The sequence below is a fragment of the Cololabis saira genome, chromosome 4 (assembly GCF_033807715.1).
Source record: "Cololabis saira isolate AMF1-May2022 chromosome 4, fColSai1.1, whole genome shotgun sequence".
Taxonomy (NCBI): domain Eukaryota; kingdom Metazoa; phylum Chordata; class Actinopteri; order Beloniformes; family Belonidae; genus Cololabis; species Cololabis saira.
Genome location: NC_084590.1, coordinates 23,041,115 through 23,066,516, shown reverse-complemented (window position 1 = coordinate 23,066,516; position 25,402 = coordinate 23,041,115). Strand labels below are relative to the sequence as shown.

Here is a 25,402-nt window from a genome sequence, read left to right as displayed (position 1 = left end):
AGGAATCCCACTGTTTCTTTCATAGTTCTTTTTGACACACTAGTGAGTGTCGTGCACACATCGAAGAAGAGTGAACTCTTTTCACAATTTTTGACCAGGTTCCGTCATCTATTGCTGTTTGGAGGTCTTCTTCCCATGCAGTCCTTATTCTAGCCAAGGAGGGGGAGAATAATGGCTGTTTGCCATTCCAAATGTATGATGACACTATTGAGTCCATTTTTTTGAAAAAAGTGCCAGGAATAAATACAGGCAGGCATTGAAACGAGTACAAATATTTTGGGAGCACAGTCATCTTAATTGCATTGACTCTGCCTATAAGTGAGGTGTACATGGGGGTCCAGTTAGCCAGATCCTGCTTGGTTTGTGTGAACAGTTTTCCATAATTTTGCCTAAAAAGGTCCTTAAAATGTTTTGTTACTGTAACTCCCAAATAACTGAAACTGTCCGTCGTGACTTTAAAGGGTAACCTAATTTTCTCTAGTGATGAGATGTCCACATTTAGAGGCAGCAGCTCACTTTTATTCAAATTTAGTTTATAACCTGAGATCTCACCAAACTGTTGTAACAAATTAAGTATTAATGGAATTACAGTCTCTGCATTAGACACAAAGGAGAAGGTCGTCAGCATAAAGGGACAGTTTATGTTCTATATTCCCTCTCTTTATTCCCATCATAGATTGGTTAGATCTAATGGCTACAGCCAGGGGCTCGATAGCCAAGACAAAAAGAGGACTGAGGGGGCATCCCTGGCGAGTTCCACGGTGTAGATCAAAGGGCCTTGAGTATAAATTATTGGTCAGAATCATAGCCGAGGGTTTGGAGTATAGCAGTTTGATCCAAGCGATGAGGGAATCCCACTGTTTAATCAAAACAAAGCATCGGAGGCCCACGGGGGTGTTGAAGCCATGTGATTTCGAAAAACCTTCAACAATAACATCATCTCTTTGTCTGCACTAACACCATCATTGATTGTCCATGAAACGGTCCAGGATGCTTTCATCACCTTGGCCAAAGCCTTGCTAAGTGCAGTGAGATCAGAGCAGCTGGTCAACTGGATGAACAAGTGCAGCTTACCAGGTTGACTCAGATCTAGAACAGGCCAAAGGCTTTAATGAGAGTACTGCACGAATTGATGTGGACTATAAATTAAAAGCAAACTGACTATAATAAAACTGCTCAAAATCACCTTCCTCCTATAAAATGCTATTGGTCTCAAGTATTTAAATAGTGTTGGTTAAAGTCTGCTTACACCTTAAATGCTGTATTAGAAAACAGAAGGGCTAATACAGCATTTAACTTTTTTACTTGAAACTTTTGGGAAGCGACCGCACGGCAGAAAAGGGGCCATTCTTAAAGGGGACCTATTATGGCATCTAGTACCTATTTTAAACAGCAGGGTGCTTGCGCAAGTCTTGAAAGTCTTAATAAGTATGGAATTTTGAAACACTGTTTTCCAGACCTTGAAAAGTCTTGAATTTTGTGTGAAAGTCTTAATAAAGTATGGGGAAAAAATGTATGGTAGAATTTTACAGTATGCTCAAAGGCATTGTGAAAATGTGAAATTCATGTACTTGTGATTTTCATGTTTTGAAACGTTTTCATCAGTAAAAACATAATTTACTGTGAATAATGCATTCGTTGAATACTAGGCTATAAAAAATTCTAACAAACATTTCTAATAAAACACAATTGGTACAATCTCAACCAATGAAGTAGGCAGTAGGCACACAAGTATACAAGTACGTAAAGTTAAGGTCTTGGGAAAAAAAATATCAGTTTTAAAAAGGTCTGGGAAAAGTCTGGAATTTTAATTTGGAAAAAGAGCAAGCACCCTGAACAGGCCTTGAATGTCTTAAAAACAAGCTTTTGATTGTTTTGCTAAATAAATGAGAAATTCAGCCTCTGAGCCATGTCTTTATCATCCCATTCTCTAACCTCATTATCTATGCGGGATTCTGAGTGGGCGGGGCTATGATAATGAGGCACTGTGCTGATTGGCTGCCTGAATGACCCGATACACCGCTACGAAAAAATGGCGGAAGCTCCGGCCGGTGGAGTTAGTTGTGGGCGTGGTTTCACGCATCGGAGGCCAACCTATGTAAATCGCATTTTCGTTACGTAACGAAAGGGAACAGAATCTGAACGGCTCGTAGAAGCCACATCACACTGGATGGCTCATCCAGGCGGCTGTACAGACACTGCAGAATTTGGTTGCTTTCCTCCTTCTCCGAGTTGGCAGGCTTAGGGGAGACCACTTTACACATGTTAAAGCAAGAGAAAATGTGTTTTTCATAATAGGTGCAGCGCATGGATGGCATGGGAATATGAACTTGCCTGAAAAAAATATATATATTTTTTTGCTTTAATCCCTGCAATAGTCCCTGGTGCAGTTCAGCATGATGTACTTCTATTTTTTGTAAGATACGTGGCATTAAATGGAAAGACACTCAATACACTTCAATCTAGACTTCTGTGCTTATTAATAACATTCTGTTGCTGGAACTCATATTCATGTTGTCAATGCCCTTTTACTTGTAACAGTCGGCGGGGCTCAGGCCTGGGCAAGCGCGGGGCAGCCGACGCTCGCCGGCAGGAAAAAATGGCCGACTCCGACAACAACCAAGATGGGGCCAACTCATCCGCTGCTCGCGCCGATGAGGCATCACAAGGGGCTTCAGGTAACTGTCACAATATGCCGTCAAGTTAGAACAAAACATTTAAAATTAATAGCAAATGGATAATGGAAAGCAAATCTGGGTGGAAAGCATAAGCGGAATAAGTTGACTTGAAAGGGATTTATACATGAATTATTGTGCATTGATGTATATAACAAAGCTAAGGTAGTGATCAGAGCTTCATTTATTTTTATTTACTTTTTTTCTTCTCCTTTTTTTGAATCAAAACATTTCCATGAAATTATTAGGATTTTTCCCCCAATGGAACTTTTCTGTTTGTGCAAATGTTGCATCAAAAAGAACTCTTGAGTATTTTTTTTGATAATTTGATAATATCTTGGCAGTATAACTCCGAAACTGCTGTTATGATAAATCAATATCACCCCTTTGCTTAGCTTGCCAGTGGAAACAATTTTACCACCATGACTGCCAAACTAAAGACACATACTGTCAATGGATGAGCTTGTGCCTAGTTTCTTTGAAAAAAATAAATCAAGTCTGATACCTTGTAATCTCCCATTTTCTGTTACTGTTGTAGAGATTTGATGCTTGTTTTTTTGTTTTGGGTTTTTTTCTTTCTATCAATCCCCTTTGGATTGAAATGCAAATGAGCACTTCCAGCTAATTTCCTTGCGTAGGCAAAGAAAAGATGGAACAAAAGGTGCTCCACCTTTTTCTCTCATCTAATTGGATCAATTAGGGAATGAGAAAAAAACACTACCTAGACACAAGGTTAAAGTTTTAAAAACTTAAGGCTCCGAGGTTTTTGGGAAACCTTTTTCTTTTCGTTTACATTTATTTTTTCCCACCCAGCTTCAAGTTCAGTTGCCGGAGCAGTGGGCATGACCACCTCTGGAGAGAGTGAGTCTGATGATTCTGAAATGGGAAGACTTCAAGGTATGTTAAAACAAACTTGGCAAGTGAAACTAATCATTTAAACCTGTTAAATGTATTTGCTGACCCTTTTGTATTTCTGCTCCCTTTAGCTCTGCTGGAAGCCAGAGGTTTACCCCCTCATCTTTTTGGGCCCCTGGGACCCCGTATGTCACAGCTGTTTCACAGGACCATTGGCAGTGGAGCCAGTGAGTGTTCCCACATCTAGCAATGTTTACGTTACGCTCTGCATATTGGAGGATGCTTTCACACCTTAGTTTTTCTCTGGTCCGAATTATTTTAGCTGAAATATATAATTGTCAGAGATGCAATAGAAAAAAATCACCACACAAACAATAAGATCCTGTTTTGTGGAATTTATCAATATACTTTTTTCTACTTTATTGCTAAGCAAACATTGAAGTATTGGCTGTCATTGTGGCTCCTCTTCATACAGCTCACGTTTGTCACTCACCATATACTTCCATTTGAAAAGGTTCAGCTACATTTAGAGTTGCTGAAACTACATTGGTTATCTCAATTAATTGTACAGAACTGTGAACCAATTAATTTACATCAGTGTTAATTTTGCACATAATTCAGTTATGCATTTCTCAGGTGGTGTTGGCTTTTGGTTCAGTATGCTTTCTTATCATGTGGAACGAATAAGTTAGCCAGTTCATTTGGACCAATCTCTCTGGGGGTCTCAGTTCAGTTGCTGTAGTTCATACCCACAGTACATGCAATTACTGTGTCCACACTGTAAAAATGAAGTGCACCAAGTGCACAAAAGGAACTTGTTTTAAGTGGACAAAAGAATCTAAATGTGAAACCCTCTTTGGTCAATAAAAATCCCTTCTGTGTTTTCAGGTTCTAAGGCTCAGCAGCTCCTGCAGGGCCTTCAGGCCACAGGTGACGAGTCTCAACAACTCCAGGCTGCAATTGAGATGTGCCAGTTACTAGTGATGGGCAATGAAGAAACACTTGGTGGATTTCCTGTCAAGAGTGTGGTGCCTGCTTTGGTAAGCCTTAGTCAGTTTAACCTTTGGAAGATGGCCATTTTTTTAATTGAGAGGCAAAATTATCTACATGTATGTATTCTTTTCACAATTCTTTACAGATTACACTGTTACAAATGGAGCATAACTTCGAAATTGTGAGTATGATTCATTTTTATTGGTGTAAATTAATTTCAACTAATTTGTTTTAGTAATGCAGCTGATTTCAATTCACACAGATGAATCATGCTTCACGTGCACTCACTTACATGATGGAGGCACTTCCTCGATCTTCTGCTGTGGTGGTTGATGCTATTCCCGTGTTCTTGGAGAAGGTATTTGTTTTAAGTGTATTTTTTGTATGTTTTTTTTTTGTCTTAAACATCATGAAAATGGACCGACTATTTTCTGTTGTATTGCTGCATAATTGGTTTTAATTTGTTATGGTTTCCGTTTGATTTGCAACTGATGTGTTCCACCATTTTTATCCGCAGCTTCAAATTATCCAGTTTATTGATGTAGCTGAGCAAGCTCTGACTGCTTTGGAAATGTTGTCAAGACGACACAGCAAAGCCATTTTGCAGGCTGTAAGTGTCTCACATTCTTCACTACTGCACACTTGCAATTTCCTCTGTCCTTTAGCTGCTAATATACAACATGTGATCCTCACAGAGTGGGCTTGCGGACTGCCTTCATTACCTGGAGTTCTTTAGCATCAATGCTCAGAGGAATGCGTTGGCTATTGCAGCCAACTGCTGTCAGAGCATAACTCCTGATGAGTTCCACTTTGTCGCGGATTCTCTGCCATTGTTGACTCAGAGGCTCACACACCAGGTAAATATGTACCCCATATTATTGGAGCAAGTTTAATACAAATGCATTGGAAGTAAATGAGAAAATATGCAAGGTTTTTTTCTTTTTGTTTTGTTTTTTGTTCTCATATAACCAGAGATAAGCATAGCTTCTACTGAATGTGTGAAAGGGAATAAATATTTTACTCTGTTAAAAAGTAAGAGTCACAATCTCCTTTTTCATTCATAAAAAGGAGAGCACCTTAAAACCATTAAGGTCAAGTACCGTTGAACATGGATGGATAAGGGTACCATGTCCAGCTCCTTTGTCATACTTGCATTTCTGCAAGACTTGCAACACAAAAAGAACGTTTTGTGTGAAACAGAATTTTACTTTGTTTTGTAACTGGTACAAAGTGGTATTTGAGTAATGTATCTGAATGCATGCATCAGGAATTTTTCCTCTAAAATCTATTGGAAAACTGATTGCTTGATACACCCTTTTCTTTTTTCTCAGGATAAAAAGTCAGTCGAAAGCACTTGTCTCTGTTTCGCCAGGCTGGTAGATAACTTTCAACATGAAGAGGTCAGTGCCAGTGTTCTATTTTATATATGTATAATTCAAATCTTAATACTATGTTTGCTGCCAATTGTTTGTGTGGAGGTTTTTTTTGTTTTAATTTTTGCCGAATTTTCCATCCATCCAACAGCCCATCTAATTTGAATACATATACCTTTTACTTAACAGAACCTGCTGCAGGAAGTGGCATCCCGGGACTTGTTGACCAACATTCAGCAATTGCTGGTTGTGACCCCTCCTGTACTCAGCTCGGGGATGTTCATCATGGTTGTGCGCATGTTTTCATTGATGTGCTCCAACTGTCCTTGCCTGGCAGTCCAGCTTATGAAACAGAGTGAGTAGCTAACACCTCAGTAGATTCATGGGTGTTTTGTTAAGTGTTTGTCCACATGTCATAGTGTCAGGGGTTCAATGTGAGCAGATAGATTTTGGATTTCATCTGAACAGCTCCTCTGTTAATGACTTAAATCTGTGCTTAATTTAGTATTCACGTATGAAACGATGTCAAAGATGTATATGGAAATATACTATAAGTTCCCTGTTTGACAGGGAAATTAGAATCAGAATAACTTTGATATTTTTCTGAAACAGACATTGCAGAGACTCTGCGTTTTCTGTTGTGTGGGGCATCAAATGGCAGCTGCCAGGAGCAGATTGAGCTGGTACCCCGCAGCCCCCAGGAGCTCTATGAACTGACCTCCCTGATATGGTAATGTCTGTTAAGATAACACTGGACAATATGGTAAAAATAGTATTTTTGAGGTGTGGTGGTGTTAATAATTGTAAAATGTTGCACTTGCAAGAAAACAGTACCTACATTTGATTAGAAAATACCAGATTTTTGAAAAGGTAAGAAAATATTTTAAAATACCCCCCCTCTTTGCAGTGAGCTGATGCCCTGCCTGCCCAGAGAAGGGATCTTTGCAGTTGATGTAATGTTGAAAAAGGGCAGTGCCCAGACAACAGAGGGAGCTATTTGGCAGTGGAGGGATGATCGAGGCCTGTGGCATCCCTACAACCGTATTGACAGCCGCATCATTGAGGTGAAATTTACAGTATGCTTTCTACCTTTTTTTTGTTTTATACGTTAATATGCTGCAGTGTCTTGTATGATTGTAGTGCTTGTCAGAGCTGCAATACTGGGCTTCCTGTGGATCATAATTTCTTTGTTTATAATTTATTTTTAAATGGCTCCTTTTCTGGGCCAGGCTGTATAAAATCTTTAAACAGCCAATGCTGCTCAATTTTTAATTTCTGAATTTTTCTGAGATAACCACAGGGATGTACTTTAACATAAGATCTCAAATAATTAATTAAAGTATATTTGGATAAAGAGCTTTTGTTCAAAGTGCAACGCACTAGATGCTCTTGCTCTAGTCTCAGTTTTTCACCCCATGTTCTGAGGATCCAGAGCCCTGCAGGATGTAGATGTCTTAGCCATCTTAATTTAACAAATCGGTTTGTTATGAAGGTCTGTGCAAGTTTGTCAGTGACTCCTTAATTTGAGCCTGGTGTGTTGGATCAGGGAACAATTTTATTTGCTTAGCACAGACAAAACTCAAACTGAGTGGAACTAAAGGTCTATACCTCGCCTGACAGACCTTATTGAGTTTACAACTAGCCCTATGCTCTTAAATTAATCACCTTATGACCAAACAAGTTTTTTTTAGAAGGCATTTTACCATGCACGTGATCAAGCACAAATTTTAACTATAATTGGAAGTTGTCATTTTTGTGACAGTAGCTTTGTATATGCAGTCCAAAGTCATGCATATAAAATGTATAAAACCATCCTAAAAATGAAAATAATTTGTAGGCATATGCCTTGGTAGTTTCTAAGCTGTTCAAGACTTTTTGAACAAATTTCCTCTTATGGATATTTGTGAACATGGCATTTCTGAAATACTTTTTATTCATAATTTTGAGCCTGTATTTATATTTATTCTGTTGATTTTGAACAATGCTGAATAAATTACAACTTGTACACCAGAGGTTTTTTCCCCTTCACTAAAGTTTTGTTTTGTACAAGAACTTTTTGAAAAATATTATTTAAAAAAACGAACTAAAATTTCAATTTGTTTTTATTTTGTCTGTATTGCGTATGACCAAAACCATCATTTGCAGAATGATTTATGCCACTAAGATGTACATAACATTCACGTTGGTAAATCTGTTGGCATCACCTAATGTATGTACTCGTGTAATAGTGTGGACCTTGTCCGTACATGACATTGACAATAATGGTGTTTTGGTGATTAACTTTCAGACAGCCCACCAGAATGGGGAAGATGAGATCAGTTTGTCAACCCTGGGCCGGGTGTACACAATTGACTTCAACTCTATGCAGCAGATAAATGAAGACACAGGAACAGCACGTGGAATCCAGAGAAAGCCCAATCCTCTTGCCAACCCCAATACAGGTAATAAGTTTATTTGTGTAAAATTATCCTTATTAGAAACGCACTCTGCATTCTACCCTTGAAGCAAAGCAAGGCCTATTGAGGGCCAGGCCAGTTGTTTCCAAGCACTTATTATGGCCTATTCAGGCTGCTCTGGCCTCCCATTTCTGCTCTTACTCAGGTCGGGTCAGGTCAACTCGGGGACACTAATTCACTAAAGTCATTTGTCTGTAGAGAAATAATCAGACTTTAGTCTTGTGCTTTCGCTGCTCACAGCCTCATTCATAACTGAGGTCAACTGAACTTTGAAGTGACTGGATCACTGGATTCACTGAAATGATCCAGGTTGTTCACCTAGCTCAAAATCTGGTCCCAAAAAAAAACAACAAAAACTTAGTAATTTCTTTTCCACTAAACGTTTTGTAGTAATTTTAGGTTCATTTCCAGGTGGATATAAACTGAATTTATATCTGAGCTTCAAGTAGCTACAGTTTTACATAATTGTCTTTTTTAATAATGTATACGTGTATCCATTGCATACTAACAAACCTCTCTGAATTTAATGTATCTGAATTGTGATAGTTTGAGTGAAACTAAAGAAGCAAATGCACCTATTCAATATCTGTTTTCAGGGGGTCACCAAGAGGTCCGTCGAGAAGACGCACGTGCCCAGTTAATGAAGGAGGACCCTGAGCTGGCAAAGTGTTTCATTAAAACACTTTTTGGCGTCTTGTATGAGGTGTACAGCTCATCAGCTGGTCCAGCTGTCCGACACAAGTGCCTTAGAGCCATCCTCAGGATCATCTACTTTGCTGATGCAGAGCTGCTGAGGGATGTGCTGAGGAACCATGCTGTGTCCAGGTAACGGGGCCTAATTTCTTTTAGGATTCATATTAAACCCTCCATTAGGCCCACCAGCCTATGAGTGGGGTAATATGGGGGGTAGGTAGTGGCCAAAGGCATGGCCCTTGCCGTTCCAATCCTCAGTCATAGAAACTGGCTTTTGGGACATGGAACATAACCTCTCTGGTGGGGAAGGAACCGGGGCCTTTGGTTAAGAGGCATCGGCTATGTGTAGTCAGGGACACTTCTATGCACACAGCATGAATCTTGGACAAAGTATCCCTGAAAGGTGCTAGACCTTCTTCCAATCTGGAGTTGCCCATGGTTATAGGAGTAGAGCTGGAGTGACACTAACTATTGGACAACAGGGGAGCCTCACTGCACCTTCAGATCAGGGAACAAACTCAAAGAGAAGTCTTTGGCAGGGGTGCTTCAGGGGTGGGGCTTCATTGCTCACGTGGATAACATCGTTACCTGGAAGAGTGTATTGGAAGAAACAGCCTCTCTTATTTGAACCCGAGTGCTGTTCTATTGTTGGACCGCTTTGTCAGTCACTATTTGTCCATAACAAACACCATGTTTAAAGATATTTTGGCATCAAGACATTCATAGTTCAATTGTTGAATATAGGTGTGGCATTGGATCTGCAGCCATATGTACGTTTTTGAATCTCGGGAAAGAGAAGAGCAGAGCTTCCAACTGATCACCAGCTGGAAAATACTCACCTAGGAAAGGAACCAGCCGTTTGTATTAACTCGCCGTCAGCTCAACATGGCGGCCATTTTTTTTATTTGTTTTGGTCGAGTCAACATGTTAAACGTCTGACTGCAGCTCTGCAAATATTTCAGCACGGTTCGACTGAAGTGAGCTGGGAGCAAAGCTAACTTTGATTGACAGGCATGTCGACAAACGGGCTTCAGAAACCAATGGAGAGATGGTCACGTGTATCACTATGCTTTTACATACTAGCATTTGTTTGCGGAACATAGCACCATTTTGCCGATAACGGTGCCGGTATGCAAGAGCTACTTTCTGAAAGTGTGTACATTTTGATCACTTTTCTTCTTTTTTTTTTTTTTTTTTTTCCCCACCTCTCGGGGTTGACGGAAAGGTGTATAAAAGGAGAGACTGGTTGTGTATGTAAGGGCCGTCCCACTATTCCTTAACAAAGTGAGAAGTGTGAGGATTTCTAACATTCGCCTGGTCGAGTTGTACGTGCGTTGCACCTTCACAAGAAGTGAAAAAAGTGCATCATTATTCTTGTTCACTTTCTCTAAATTAACATTGCTCAATTGGGGAGATGCAGAAATAAGAACTTATTTTCAAGGAGAAGATAAAATCAGGCCCTACATTATTAAAACGAAGCAGAAGGAAACATGACACACAAACACACACGACTTTGAGTCACTTGACCGTACTGCTGGTTTCATGTCTGTAAAGAAACGAGTTTGTGGGATTTTTCTGTCTTGCTTGGGCCAGTATGTAAATGCTAATGAAGTAAATTTAGTGGCCCACTTTTATGGAAATGTTACATAACGACAGTATGTAAGCGTCTAATGTCTGCAGTAGTGCAGACTCTGAATCAGTGTGTTGTGTCGGTGAGTGGAGCAAAAAAAGCAAGGCCCTCTATTTACAGGTTGATATACATTCAATCCTCGTCTGTAATCACGAATTGTGGGTAATTATTGAAAGTATGAGATGTAGATGTAGATGCAAATGTCTGAAATTACCGTAGTTTCCCAGAGATCGGGTGAGAACTAAATCCATTTGAGACTTGGAGGGGAGCTGTAGCTTTTCCTTCTCCAAATAAAAAGAGCCAGTTAAGGTGTTTTTTGCATTTGGTAAGGTTACCTCCTGGTAACCTCCCTGAGCAGGTGTTTTGGGAAAGTACAACCAGGCAGGGGACCCGGTGCAGTCCCAGGATGCAATGAAAGGATTACATCTCTCAGCTGATTTAGAAAGCCTTGGTATTCCCCCGCAAGAACTAGAAGAGGTGGCTTAAGAGAGGGAGCTCGACCCTCTTTACTTAAACTCCTCCTCCACCAACCCAAACCTAGAGAAACAAGTTGAAAGACGGATAAGATTGGAATTAAAAAGTTGTATTATAGGAGGTTAATTACACATTGAAAGCACCTGCAGTGTCATATAAAAAAAACTACTGATGACATTAGGTTGACAATGAACTGTTCTTTCAATATGTTTTTGTGTGTTTTATGTCTACAGTCACATTGCCTCCATGCTATCCAGCCAGGACCTGAAGATTGTAGTGGGTTCTCTGCAGATGGCTGAGATCCTCATGCAGAAGCTGCCTGATGTTTTCAGTGTCTATTTCAGAAGAGAAGGTACTGGATAAACCTGTGGAAGATCACATACTATAAATACTCATTAGTTGAAGTGACCTGGCTTTTTTAAAGAATAGTGAAAACTTAAATATCTAAAGAATACATGACTGCTTCTTTCTGCTACACGCCTCAGTAGTCCACAGGGGAAATGGTTTTATGTATTTATTTTTGTTCAGTTCATTTTGCTGTTAAAATGTGTTGCTGCTTTCTGTTTTCATTTGCGTTTTCTTCTAACATTTTGCTAGTAATTGGGGCTGGACTATTTGGGAAAATGTAATTGAGACAAACTGGTAACTTCTAAGACTTCAGTGTAAGGCATGTCTTTATTATTCCTTTTTTCAGGTGTAATGCACCAGGTGAAGAACCTTGCAGAGTCGGAGAGCTTTCTTGTCACTAATCCCCCGAAGGCTTGCCCCAGTGGCACAGCCAGTCTCTGTACTACAACCATCAGCACTGCATCCACCACATCTGCAAATAATGCCACAGCTGACCTTGGCTCACCCAGCTTCCAGCACAGCATGGATGACTCTCTGGACCTCAGCCCTCAGGGGTGAGTTTGAGGGAGTTTGTGGCTTTGGTTGGGCTCTTTACAAAAATGTTAGTTTTATATGATGTCTTTATCATTTGGAGTTAAAGTTTGTGTGATAGCAATTTTGTTTTACACCCTGTTGGTATAATTTGAGTATTTTTCTTCCCCACCAAGCCGATTAAGTGATGTCCTAAAGAGGAAACGACTTCCAAAAAGGGGACCCAGAAGGCCCAAATACTCTCCCCCAAGAGATGATGATAAAGTAGACAATCAAGGTAAGTGTAGTTGTCCGAGAATTTGAATAATATTTTAGTTGGAGGTAAATCAAATTTATACACCTGGCCCCAAATGGAGACATGAATATGTGTGTGTTTTGTCGATCACCCATGTATTAAATGATTATCTTACATTTTTCTTACTGTTCAGCTCTGTAGGTTTTTGTTGTTTTGAATTATTTATAACACTTCATTTGTCTTGGGCTGAAATAGAATTTTGTGATTTCATTTGTACTTTTAATCCACGCATACACTGTTAATGTTGCTTCCAGCCAAGAGCCCTACCAGTACTCAGTCACCTAAGTCATCCTTCCTGGCCAGTCTCAATCCCAAGACTTGGGGGAAGCTCGGTGCTCAGACCAATAACGCCAACTCTGAGCCCTCACGGACAGCGGGGGTGAGTGGCCTGGCAAGGGCCCCTCCCAAGGACTCCATTTCAAATAACAGGTACATTGATGAGAGTTCGCCCTTGTCCTCACTTCTTTATTGTTGATATAACTTTCACTTTTTTTTTTTTTCATAATGTTTAAAAATGTTGAAAAACAAAATGTATGTCCCCCTTATCCTTTTTTGGTCCTTGTAGAGACAAAATAAAAGCATGGATAAAGGAACAGGCAACTAAGTTTGTTGAACGTTACTTCAACTCTGAAAATGTGGATGGCAGCAACCCTGCACTGAATGTACTCCAGAGACTTTGCACAGCCACCGAGCAGCTCAATCTGCAGGTAAACATTCATTACAAGTGATTAAAACGATCCAGTATTAAGTTCAAATCATACAAAAGATACGATCAAACTTAATTGATCCTATAGCAGGGAAGTTCACTTGTTACAGCAGCTCACAAGACTATGAACTGATGAGTTAAGAGGTTGTTAATGTAGAAATAATATTTGTAAGAATTGTTAAATTACAGTTCAGTTAAACATGGGGCAATAAGTTAAGTACTTTTATATGTTCAGTTCATGTGGTGATTACAGTGATGATTATGATTTTGAGGTTGTGCTTTTTTTAATGATTTTCTACACAAGGCCTGTGACACGTTTTTATGCCATGTGTTCCAGGTGGATGGTGGTTTGGAGTGCCTGGTGGAGATCTCCAGCATTGTATCAGAATCTGATGTGTCGTCTTTTGAGATCCAGCACAGTGGGCTGGTGAAGCAGCTCCTGGTGTACCTGGCCTCAAACACAGATAGAGACTTGCTGAGTCGGGATGTGCGGCTGAAGAGGTTCCTCCATGTGTTTGCCGGTTGTCCGGTGAGAGAAGAGAATTTGAATATTACTATGAAAACATATTTAGACTGCAAAAGAAAAACACAAAAAAAACTCAACCCCCCCCAAAACAGCATATTTACATATTTTTGTGTTGTTGAACCTCTTGTTTCCTCTCTCTTAAACTTGTTTTACATAGTCTTTGAAGAAGGTGGAGGCTGTGCATATAAATTGGAGGGTTAGTGACCTACCGTCCATTTTCTTTGCTGTTGTGCTGTTTATTTTATTTTCCATTATGCGGTTTGCAGGTTCCAGGATTGGAGCCCATAGGCCGACTGAACCCTACAGAGACTGCACCTTTCCTGGCACTGGTGTACAAGATGAACAGCTGTCTCAGCCAGATGGAGCAGTTTCCAGTGAAGGTGCACGACTTCCCCAGTGGTAATGGCAATGGCAGCAGGTGTGTAATTTCAAAATAAAGTTTTAATCCAGAAACGTCAACCTTCTGCATAGGATACTTTTGTTTAAATCAAATTTGATTTCTATCCTCAGGGGATCTCAAGCACTCAAGTTTTTCAACACACACCAGCTCAAGTGTCAGCTGCAGAGACACCCAGATTGCACTAATGTTAAACAGTGGAAAGGTGGTCCAGTGAAGATTGACCCTCTGGCCCTGGTGCAAGCAATTGAGCGTTATCTTGTGGTCAGAGGTAAGAAACTTGTCAGAACAAATATCATGAGTTAATTCTTATTCCTTTTGACTTCTTGATTCAGCACAAACTATTTGTTTTGAATTATTCCTAACAAAAAAAATAGCAGGCCTGTGATCCTTTCCATATAGCATAGTGTAACTTAACTCAGGTTTTTCATGGTAGGTAAAGCATATATGAGTTTTGAACAATTTAGCTGTGGTTGTAAGAAAGGAAGAGATGTCAAACAATGATATAAAAACACTACAGGCCAGAATCATCAGATCATGAGTAACATGTCTGCAGGAGTGCAGATGCTCAGCACCCCTTTCATACTTTCTTGTTCTCTCAAGAGTAGTTTTTACTGGTATCTGATTTCTTTATGGATTATGAATTAAATCGCAGTATTGTGTTTGCGTGGCTCTTCTTTTCTCAATACTGTTCAGAGCTGAGATTGGTAATATCTTTATTAAAAGGTCTAGCACCATCTGCACACAGACACAAACATGCAAGGAAAGCCAAGTGGTCAGGTTGAGTTGTATCATGTAAAAGAAAAATGCCATTACCATTCCTTTTATTCCAAAATCCCCTGCTTTCATTTTGTAAGCCTTGCAGGTTCTCGTTTCCATCTTTTTCCTCCACAGAACAGTGTAGAATCCACAGTTTACCAGAATACTTATGTGATTGAAGGCATGACTTGCTGCTCCGTAGACCTGAAAATCTGCTCCATATTAATCTTTAGTAGACCCAAGCTTAGCTGCAACATACTTTTATGATGTAGTGGTCAACAATATCAATATATGATTTAATAAGGGTGCTCAAATTTTCCCCCCCAAAAAATAAATACATTTATCTCCAGTTACCGGAACCAGGTAGAACTCTGCTGTAAATTTGCCTCTTGAAATATTCTTCTGCATGTTTGTCTGTAGGATATGGTCGAATCAGGGAAGAGGATGAAGACAGTGATGATGACGGTTCGGATGATGAAATCGACGAATCACTGGTATTGCAATGCATTTCTGTCAAATTAAGCTTTTTCATATACAATACAGACCAAATGTTTGGACACACTTCCCCATTTGTTTGAATGAGAAGGTGTGTCCAAACTTTTGGTCTATACTGTATATATGTAAACTTGTATGAAACCAATCCTCTATATTTGCATTTGACCTCAATCTATCAATGTTAGTACAGCATATATGATTCTTTGGTTATGCAGGCGGCGCAGTTCCTCAATTCTGGCAGTGTTCGCCACAGGCTACAGTTCTATATTGGTGACCACTTGTTACCATACAACATGACAGTATACCAGGCTGTACGACAGTATAGTCTTCAGGCAGAAGAAGAAAGGGAATCAACAGACGACGAGGCAAATCCCCTTGGACGTGCTGGAATTTGGACCAAAACACACACTATATGGTAAAAAGAATACACACATCTTTGTATATACTGTCTCTAATCTTTTCATCTGCATGTCACGCAAACAAAGAGCTGCATTCTCTGTCAAAGGACAGTAGGAAGTTGGTGCTTAAAAGCAATTTAAACAGTTGTCTTTGCATCTAACAAGCATGAGACCTATTGTGTTCTACAGAGCAAAATAAGCTGACATTTTCTCTCATCTCTTGACAGGTATAAACCTGTGAGAGAAGATGAAGATGGTAGCAAAGATGCTGTGGGAGGAAAGAGGGGCCGAGCCCAGACTGCTCCCACCAAAACCTCACCTCGCAATGCCAAGAAGCAGGATGAGCTGTGGCATGGTCAGAATATCAAATCTTATTAATTTGACAGTTTTGGTTTTCCCTGTTTTTTTTAATTTTATTTAAAGTAGGGTCAGCATTGCTTGCAGACAGTAAAAATATGCTGCTGTTGACCCAATGTAGATGTAGAGAAACCCAACTGCATTTGTTTCTTTAACTCTTTTGTATGTAACATGTTTTATATTTGCCATTTTCTTCCTCATGAGATTAGAAAAAATGGAATGGCAAGAAATATTTTGCACGTGCGATCTGTTGTGCTGTTTCTCCCAGGTTCCACTAAAGTTATGGTTTTTCCATAGATGGTGTCTGCCCCAGTGTCGTCAGCCCTTTAGAGACATACCTCAATTCAGATCCACCAGAGACCATAACATTTGATGACCCTTCCTTGGAGGTCATCTTGCTGGTGAGGGTTCTACACTCCATCAGTAGATACTGGTTCTACTTGTATGAGGTAAGTCTCTCTTTAACTTGTAATGAGTTTGATTTTGGGTAGTTTGAAAATAATTTTGATAGCACTACTCGGAAAGATTGCCAGATGTAAATATTCTTCACCCTTTTCTCTTTCAATTATAGAATGCTGCATGTAAGGAAATTGTTCCTACAAATGAGTTCATCAACAGTAAACTGACTGCCAAAGCCAACCGTCAGCTACAAGACCCGCTGGTCATCATGACGGGGAACATCCCTACCTGGCTTATTGAACTTGGAAAGAGCTGGTATGTTCAGTATTGATGAGTGAAATCTGATGGGTGAATCTGTCACAGGATTCACTGTTTTAATGCACTATAGCTAAATATAAAGGGGATATTTTTGAATAACACTTTGCATTTTTCTCTCCGTCTCTATAGCCCCTTCTTCTTCCCCTTTGACACCCGGCAGATGTTGTTCTATGTAACTGCTTTTGATCGTGACAGAGCCATGCAGCGCTTGCTGGACACAAACCCTGAGATCAACCAGTCAGATTCTCAGGATAGTAGAGTTGCACCACGTCTCGACAGGAAAAAGGTGCAGTCTGTTTGTTGCAGCAATAAAACAATTTACTTTGCTTTTGCATCTGTTCTGTTCTGGTATCCACTACTTGTGTACTTTAAAACCTGCTGTACACGGTAACATGTAAAAACAATACACCTGGCATTATTCATGCCCTTCTTTCCAATTTCTGTTTCCAGAGGACGATAAACCGCGACGAGCTCCTTAAACAGGCAGAGTCTGTAATGCAGGACCTCGGGAGCTCCAGGGCAATGCTGGAGATTCAATACGAGAATGAGGTACCTTCTTTAATTTTTGCTCTTTTTTTTTTTTTTTTTTTTTTTTTTTCACTGTTGAAATAAATGCAAGAAACCTGTGCTCCAAATAAAGATTAGGACTCAGCAAAGGCCTTAGGGCAACTTGACTATTTACCTGCAAGCAGCAATAACTAGGGGTGTTAAATTAGCGCATTCATTGCGATGAATTAATTACAGGCATATTAAGCACGTTATGTTTTTTAATCGATTTTTTTTTTAAATCTCTAACTTTACTTTTTCTGTCTGCAAGTTGGCTTTATTATGAAATCTGTGTTTGTGCGGTGGGCTTCTGTTGCTTGAGTTGTGGTTGGAAAACAACGGTCAGTCACACCTTGAAGTAGACATTGATTGGCTGTCGCTGTGTTTGAGCGTGTTTATTAGACACTGGTAGAATCTCATTGTGGGGGGGGGGTGGACTTTGTTTACCACCGAAGTAGCTCAAGTTTAGCCACATAAACACAAAGCACCCGGTTGCGGGCACAATTTATCAAGCTACAACTAAACTTGAGGAGAGCCCCCCCGCGCGTGCGCACATCTGCGATAGAGGCTGGCGAATGATCTTCCCAAGTGGATGTAAATTGCTAGGACTGCATCTGATCAAGTCTGTTGAATTACAGATCTTAATTAATTGCTTAATTTTTTTAGTCGCTTGACAGCACTAGCAATAACTGACATGTCTCAGGGGCCTCCGGGTGGAAACATCATTTCATTGAGTTAGTCGCCTCCAGAAGGCTAAATGGTGATCTCTGGTGTCCCAGAGTCCCTCCCCTAACGTTCCTCCTCCCTCTTGTTTCAGGTCGGTACAGGTCTCGGTCCCACTCAGGAGTTCTATGCTCTGGTATCTCAGGAGCTTCAGAGAGCTGATCTTGGTCTTTGGAGAGGAGAGGAAGTTACTCTGGCCAACCCTAAAGGTACCACATCATGTCCTGCACCTCCTGAAGCAACACATGCGTTCTGTGTATTAGGGCTGCAACTAACGACTATTTTAATAGTCGACTAGTCCCCGACTATTGAAACGATTAGTCAACTAATCGGATAATTAGTAATTTTTTTTAAAATTTAGTATGAGGTTCCTTTAATTTTATGTGGCAAATGATAATAAACACAAGAAAGATGGCACTAGAGCCCTGCTATAGCGGGACTGTTTTCTTCATCCTGCTCCCGCTGAATTTCTGACCATTACCGCCCGCAACGTGTGTGTTCCACTCCCGCCCGCATTCGCAAAACTCTGAGAATTTATGCCGCACAATAATAGAGATGCATTGATTTGGTGTCTTCTCCCATCCCGCAAGAGAAATGTCCAGACAAATCTATCTGATTTAATGTTAATAACATGATAATTGTGTAACTTGTGTAGATTGTCATCATCACACAAGCTTTTTCGCCTTTCATGCAGCATCAATTATGATTGAGGTTATAGCACGAGAGTAGGCTGTGAGTGGCTCAAATAATACTAATAAATAACATGAAATAAACAAAGTTAACGAATTAAACAAATTAATTTAACAAATGAAAATAGGCTTAATATCTTACCAAGCCGAGCCCGTTTCGTTCAACACTCCGACGTGCTTTCTCTTCAAATGCATTACCGACGGACTCCCGTGAAAAGCAACGTCGGCTTTGCAAACCTTGCAAGACATCTTTTTATTTGCCGTATCGAGGCTGAAATGCTCCCAAACTTTTGAAGTTTTATTACCCGCAGCTGCGCTGAGACGCTATCAATGGACAATGGAATTCATTGTCGACAATTTTGATTATCGATTTTTGTCGACAACGTTGACGAATCGTTGCAGCCCTACTGTGTATTAGTTCATCTGTTTAGGGCAGAATATGTTTAGTTGGTTAAATGTGCATTTTGATAATGATAGTCCCATAATTTGACGATCTTAATTTTAATTTTTTTTTTTTTTTTTTTTTACCAAAAGGGGAAAAAAGAAAGTTCATGTAAATGCTAGTATATTTTCTAATATTTTTTCCCATGCATAGCACTGCCTCAACTTCTCTTTGTTCAACAGGAAACCAAGAGGGCACTAAGTACATGTTCAGCTCCAGAGGGCTGTTTGCTGTTCCCTTTGGTCGGACAACCAAACCAGCACACATAGCCAAAATCAAAATGAAGTTCCGTTTCCTTGGAAAGTTAATGGCCAAAGCCATTATGGACTTCAGACTGGTAAGAACTTGTATTTCCAGCCATCTTTCTATCAGTACACCCACATTTCACCTGGTGCATTGATGTGTGCTGTTACATTTTAAACATGTCCTACTATTTAAATGCACATGCACTGAAAAATGTTGTTTTGCTTAAACTGAAGATCTTAAAACAATCTTTCTGCCTGCTCTTTTTTGTCTAGCTGGATTTGCCCTTAGGCCTTCCATTTTATAAGTGGATGCTGCGACATGAGATGTCTATAAGCTCCCATGATTTGGTGAACATTGATCCTGGTGTGGCCAAGTCCATCCAGCACCTGGAGGACATCATCCGCCAGAAGAAGAGGCTGGAACAGGACCGCTCACAAGTAATACACTGAACACAGGATTTCTGTTTCATAGATTTACATTAATGCTTGATCTGTCTTCTAGGGAAATGCTTGATCCTGCTCTCAGCTGTTTACTACGCATAATACCCTTCCCTTTGGAGCTCTTTCTATAGGCATTTCTGTTACCAGTCTCCTTTTTAATGTCTGGCACCCTGGGTTCATTTTCTCTCTCACACATTTTCTTTTTTTATTATTATTTGTTTATCAGACTAGAGAGACTCTACAGCAGGCTCTAGAAAGCCTGAACATGAACGGCTGCTCTGTGGAGGACTTGGGTTTGGACTTCACTCTTCCAGGATTCCCAAACATTGAACTTAAAAAAGGTGGCAAAGATGTCCCAGTCTCCATCTACAACCTGGAGGAGTACCTCAGGGTATGTGATTAGTTTGTTTTTTGGTCTCGTATAAATGTGGCACTTAATTCTCTATTGTCTAATTTTTTTATGTATAATTTTTTCTCCCTGTAGTTGGTGGTGTACTGGACCTTAAATGAAGGAGTGTCGAGACAATTTGAGTCCTTTAGGGAAGGGTTCGAGTCAGTCTTCCCCTTGCATCACCTGCAGTATTTCTACCCAGAGGAGGTAAAAACAAAATGAAACCCTTTCTTCTTTTCCACCTTCTCGCTTTTTACTGCTGTACTCAACAAAGATCAGCCTCCTGTTTTATTTGTTCTTTATTTCTTGTTCATCATCATGATGTGAATGCATCTTGATTCCTAAAGAATTGACAGCTTGCAAACATTTGTGTGAAATAACCTTTGTTTCTGTTTTACCTCTTTTTAAAAAAAAAAAAAAAAAAAAAAAATGTTAATCACTGACTGCCTCGTGTTTGCCGTAGCTCGACCAGTTGCTGTGTGGCAGTAAATCAGAAACGTGGGATGTCAAGACGTTGATGGAGTGTTGTCGACCGGACCATGGATACACGCATGACAGGTGAGATCTTTTTACACTTTTGCAAGTCATTTGTGGTGCTCAAGTTCTGATTACCTGTAAATGTATGTATTTTATGGCAGAAATGTGAAAGTATGAGGTTTCCTTCATGTTAAAAAACCAGGGGACTTTGCTTCTTCTACAAAATTACCGCTGTGAAAAATGTGATGCGTAGCTTTGGGAACTTTGGAATCGAATTGATTAAAATATTGAAAGTTTGTTTTTAAGTGAAGGCTAATGTTTTATGTTTTTACAGCCGTGCCATTCGGTTCCTGTTTGAGGTCTTGAGTAGCTTTGATGCTGAGCAGCAGAGGCTCTTTCTGCAGTTTGTCACAGGAAGCCCGAGACTGCCTGTTGGAGGTGACTATTTTCATGCTTTAATTATTGAAAACTTAGTCAAATAGATTTAGCTGTGTTAGCAGCAAGTTTTCTGCATATTCAGACGGGCGTTGCTTTTGTATTTTCAGGTTTTCGGAGCCTGAATCCCCCTCTGACAATTGTGAGAAAGACATTTGAGTCAACAGAGAACCCGGACGACTTCCTCCCTTCAGTCATGACGTGTGTCAACTACCTGAAGCTGCCTGACTACTCTAGCATCGAGATCATGCGAGAGAAACTGTTGATTGCAGCTCGAGAGGGCCAGCAGTCGTTCCACCTTTCCTGATCTCATCACATCTCACATTAAATTTGCCTTCTTCAGCGACTGATGAAATCATGACTTCCTTAGTTTTTTTGTAATCACTTACATTGAGGCTATGTGTACAGCCTTCCTGTTAGAGAAAGCAGCTTGCAGAGAAGTTAAGACTTTAAATATATATTTGCTGCCCTGTCTCTCAAAAAATAAAAAAAATAATTTAAAAAAAGAAAAGAAAGGCGTTCCATGACTCTCAACTTAAAATATAAAAGAATAAAACTCACAAGTAGTCGAGTCATGTTAAAAAAATGAAAACATCTGGGTGACATTTTAAATTGCATTGCTATGTGATATTTAAAAAAACAAAAGGAAAAAAAAAAGTCTCAAGTGTGATGGACAACTTGGTGGGTTTCAGAGAGAGAGGGAGGGGAGGGGGGGTCCATGAGCAAGCTAGGTTTACTTTAGCTCCAAAGATCATTTGTACAGAAAAATTTGCAGACTTTGCTCATTCTACACGTTTGATAGAATAGCTCTTTGTTTTCATGTCTCCCTTCATTTTGTCAGTTGGCATTTTGTTCTGTATTATATTGGCCCTGGTTTGTGTGTTGCATTTTGGTTCGGCTCCCTCCCCCTTCCTTTGTCTTTGCTTCCATTTGTGGAAATGAGAGCTGCAGTTGGTTGAATGCGGGTAGTGATGAGCTCATATATAAATATATATATATATATTTTTTTTTTCCCTACCCGAGTTGAGATTGTGTTCTGGCCTCCTCATTATAGAGAGCTTCAGCTCAAATTGAGAGTTGTAAGTTAATGTGTTGATCAGGTAAATTTGTTTTGCTCTTCTTTTCATGGAGTTGGTGTCTTTCTGTTCGGCCCTACTGGATGTGTAGGGTTATCTTGGAAGACCAAACTCCGAGCAACCCTCGACACACAATGTAGCTGGGCACAAAATTTGGCTGGTCTCATTTTATCGTTTCATGGCCAGATAGCATTTCAAGTTCATTTATGGAATAAAGTATATATGCAGTTTCACACCTGGTTTGAGGTGAGAATGTCTGCTTATCTTTTTTTAATTTTCTATATTGTCTTTATTTCTTGCTGTAGTTGATTTATTTTTTTTCTTTGCACTGCTGGCTTGGAACGAACCGTGGTGTGCACCTGCAGTCTGTGGCCAGAGGAGGGCGCCACTGTTTGCTCTCCTGGCCCAATCGTTCATGTGCTGGTTTCTAAGATCTGCAATAATTTACTGCATCAGGTTCATGTTTTTACCTGAACATAAATAAAGTAACTGTTTGACTCATTCTGTCATAGTTGGGTTTTATTTCTTCATCCACCTTGTCGCTTGCTACATTCTGAAACCTCATCTCTGAAAGCTGAGTCTGTTTATAAATGTGTTTCTCCTGGTTTTCTCCAGCACGGTCTGGTTTAGCTCAGTTGCCATAGAGATGCGTTAACTGGTATGTTTCACTTGAGGTCTTATTGGGGTATAACAACACTTTTGGTTATTATTGGAGCTTTACCCACCACTGGGCTTCATGAGTCGGGTACAAACGACACTAATCCTTTGATTAAACATTGCATAAAATGTTTGTGGGTGCTGCAATAAGCAATTAAACAGTAATATGCCAACCTTCCCTAGACTGCCCCCCCCCCCCCCCCCCCCCCTCTTATTTAATCAGCTTGGCTTTATTATTTGACCCAGATTTCCTCTGGAGCAAAATGATTAGTGTGAACAATGAGGACCATTTTTGTCCTGCTAGCGAGTGTTAATGCAGCCCGTGCTGTGTGTGGATCTCAACCAGCAACCTCTGTTTGCAGTCTACGCCAGGAATGGTGCTACCAACCTGATTAAAGCACGAGTGCACAGTTTTCTGCAATGAGTAGACCTGTATATATCACTCATGGGATTTGTGTCCTCACACACTTGTGTAGGTGCACCTCGTCACACCTCTGTGAGCTCTGCGATTTGAATATTTAGCCCAAATCCTCCACGTCATTTATGTGAGGAACAGAAGGCTGGAGCACAACTTTTTGACTGCCATCCCCTTAACCTTGAATATGGTGATGGCAGCATCTTCGTGTGAGGATAATGTCTCTCCCCCGAGCGCCCGAATATAATTCTGGCCCTGAACCCAGAATAGCATCAGTGGAGTGACAAGTGGTGCAGCAGCCCAGAGTTCAAGGGAGGCTTCAGCTGTAAAAGACGAGTAAAGAGAGACACTTAAATCTGTCTTTGTTTTGTTGTTTATTTGGAGTCAAAAGTGAATTGATAAGATGGAACTTCCAAATGTTCAGAAGCATGTTCAATACTTAAGCTGCTTTTAGATTCAGAGAGCATCATCCCCTCCAGGCATCACCAGGCAGCGGCTATTCTCCTGGCACAGCTGTGGACCCTCATCCTTCTGTCTCCCAGCCTCTTCCCTCATCCCTCCATCCCTTCTTCCCTCTGTGTGGACTAACCAGAGGTGAGGATGAGACTCCAGATGAGGAGAGTAAGAGCTCCCTGAGAACCGATAAGTGCTCAGGACGGTGATGCTGCAGAGGGAGAGTGTGTGTGTGTGTGTCTGAGAGAGAGGGAGTGTGTGTGTGAGAGAGAGAGGGAGAGGGGTAGAGAGAGTGTGAGTGTGTGAGAGAGGGAGAGAGAGAGAGGGAGTGTGTGTGTGAGTGAGGGAGAGAGTGTGTGTGTGTGTGTGTGTGTGTGTGTGTGAGAGGGAGAGAGAGAGTGTGTGTGTGGATGTGTGTGTGAGAGTGTGTGAGAGGGAGAGATTGTGTGTGTGTGTGAGAGAGAGAGGGAGAGGGGGAGAGAGAGATTGTGTGTGTGTGTTTGTGTGTGTGTGTGTGTGTGTGTGTGTGTGTGTGTGTGAGAGAGGGAGCGAGAGATTGTGTGTGAGAGAGAGAGAGAGAGAGAGGGGGAGAGAGAGTGTGTGTGTGTGTCAGTGTGTGAGTGAGAGAGAGAGGGAGAGAGCGAGGGTGTGTGTGTGTGTGTGTGTGTGAGAGAGAGAGAGAGAGAGAGAGAGGGAGTGTGTGTGTGTGTGTGTGTGTGTGTGTGTGTGTGTGTGTGTGTGTGTGTGTGTGTGTGAGTGTGTGTGTGTGAGTGAGAGAGAGATTGTGTGTGTGTGAGGGAGAGAGAGGGAGTGTGTGTCGTCAGCAATCCTCGTCATTGTGACTCTGAGACAGAGCAGAACCAATAGCTCTCCCCGCATCTCTACCTCCTCTCCCTCATCCTCCTCTCCATCATCAGTCCTCCTGCTCTCAGCTGAGGCTCAGCATCAGCAGCCTCCTCTCCTCCTCTCCTCTCACACACCTCTCAGTGGTCCAGAGTCCAGCAGCCCCAGCAGCAGCACCAGCAGAGCCAGGGCAGACCCACCATAGAGCAGCAGCCTTCAGCACTGAGGGATAAGGATGTGTGCGGGTGTCTCCGGAGCTCCGGCTCCCTCCTCCTGCCGTCCCAGCAGGGCTGCGTGGAGGCTGTCTCCCCTGCTGCTGCTCCTGCTCCTCACGGAGGCCGTCCCCTCTCCCTTCCAGCTGGCCCCGGACACCCCCGCGCCGGCCGAGCCCACCCCCACCCCGGCCCCGGCCCGGCCGGAGCCCTGCGAGGGCCAGCCCTGCCTGAACGGAGGGCTGTGCTCGGCGCTGCCGTCCGGCTGGGAGTACCGCTGCTCCTGCAGCCGCGGCTTCACCGGCCGCAACTGCGAGGTACGACCCGCCGAGCTGTCTAGCGGATTTATGCTTCCGCGTTACACCGACGCAGAGCCTACGCCGTCGGTGTAACGCGGGACCATAAATCAGTCTTAACTGCCACCAAAATCACCGAACTGCTTCTGTGTAGGAATAAAGAAATCAACGTGATTGCTTTTCAAAATTGTAGATCTGCATTTGCTTCCTTATGCTCACATTCAGTACTCGAGTTGTAAATAAAAATCAGGGGGGATGGTGGATTTTGTCATATGGGGACAGATAATTTGTGCTGATTACAAATAATATAATATATTACAAATAATAGCAGTGACCAAAACACCTGCAGAAATACTGCAGGAATGACATAGCAGCAGTTAAAT

The 25,402-nt window shown here is 41.2% G+C and overlaps 2 protein-coding genes across 9 annotated transcripts in view; both read left to right on the top strand.

The window, feature by feature from the left end:
- The window catches only part of trip12 (thyroid hormone receptor interactor 12), a 63,673-nt gene extending 41,029 nt beyond the window's left edge, over positions 1-22,644 (top strand). For 5 of the 7 annotated variants that reach the window (XM_061719176.1, XM_061719175.1, XM_061719180.1 and 2 more), the window contains 38 exons: positions 2,542-2,678; positions 3,489-3,572; positions 3,662-3,757; positions 4,419-4,570; positions 4,669-4,704; positions 4,786-4,881; positions 5,041-5,133; positions 5,219-5,380; positions 5,855-5,923; positions 6,086-6,251; positions 6,509-6,626; positions 6,804-6,960; positions 8,184-8,337; positions 8,949-9,177; positions 11,383-11,501; positions 11,844-12,051; positions 12,205-12,305; positions 12,578-12,752; positions 12,889-13,030; positions 13,367-13,558; positions 13,713-13,751; positions 13,822-13,973; positions 14,066-14,223; positions 15,132-15,205; positions 15,422-15,621; positions 15,832-15,959; positions 16,259-16,410; positions 16,533-16,675; positions 16,808-16,964; positions 17,129-17,227; positions 18,042-18,156; positions 19,261-19,415; positions 19,597-19,761; positions 19,991-20,155; positions 20,249-20,362; positions 20,619-20,713; positions 20,967-21,070; positions 21,178-22,644. In XM_061719176.1, the coding sequence (XP_061575160.1) occupies positions 2,542-2,678; positions 3,489-3,572; positions 3,662-3,757; positions 4,419-4,570; positions 4,669-4,704; positions 4,786-4,881; positions 5,041-5,133; positions 5,219-5,380; positions 5,855-5,923; positions 6,086-6,251; positions 6,509-6,626; positions 6,804-6,960; positions 8,184-8,337; positions 8,949-9,177; positions 11,383-11,501; positions 11,844-12,051; positions 12,205-12,305; positions 12,578-12,752; positions 12,889-13,030; positions 13,367-13,558; positions 13,713-13,751; positions 13,822-13,973; positions 14,066-14,223; positions 15,132-15,205; positions 15,422-15,621; positions 15,832-15,959; positions 16,259-16,410; positions 16,533-16,675; positions 16,808-16,964; positions 17,129-17,227; positions 18,042-18,156; positions 19,261-19,415; positions 19,597-19,761; positions 19,991-20,155; positions 20,249-20,362; positions 20,619-20,713; positions 20,967-21,070; positions 21,178-21,374 (5,098 nt within the window). In that variant the 3' untranslated portion in view covers positions 21,375-22,644. The remainder of the gene's footprint in view (positions 1-2,541; positions 2,679-3,488; positions 3,573-3,661; positions 3,758-4,418; positions 4,571-4,668; positions 4,705-4,785; positions 4,882-5,040; positions 5,134-5,218; positions 5,381-5,854; positions 5,924-6,085; positions 6,252-6,508; positions 6,627-6,803; positions 6,961-8,183; positions 8,338-8,948; positions 9,178-11,382; positions 11,502-11,843; positions 12,052-12,204; positions 12,306-12,577; positions 12,753-12,888; positions 13,031-13,366; positions 13,559-13,712; positions 13,752-13,821; positions 13,974-14,065; positions 14,224-15,131; positions 15,206-15,421; positions 15,622-15,831; positions 15,960-16,258; positions 16,411-16,532; positions 16,676-16,807; positions 16,965-17,128; positions 17,228-18,041; positions 18,157-19,260; positions 19,416-19,596; positions 19,762-19,990; positions 20,156-20,248; positions 20,363-20,618; positions 20,714-20,966; positions 21,071-21,177) is intronic. The other 2 variants (XM_061719181.1, XM_061719178.1) reach the window with 1 other exon arrangement.
- Positions 22,645-24,522: 1,878 nt separating this feature from the next.
- Positions 24,523-25,402, top strand: part of dner (delta/notch-like EGF repeat containing) — a 78,753-nt gene continuing 77,873 nt past the window's right edge. For both annotated transcript variants that reach the window (XM_061719173.1, XM_061719172.1), the window contains exon 1: positions 24,523-25,040. In XM_061719173.1, coding sequence (XP_061575157.1) covers positions 24,747-25,040 — 294 coding nt within the window. In that variant the 5' untranslated portion in view covers positions 24,523-24,746. The remainder of the gene's footprint in view (positions 25,041-25,402) is intronic.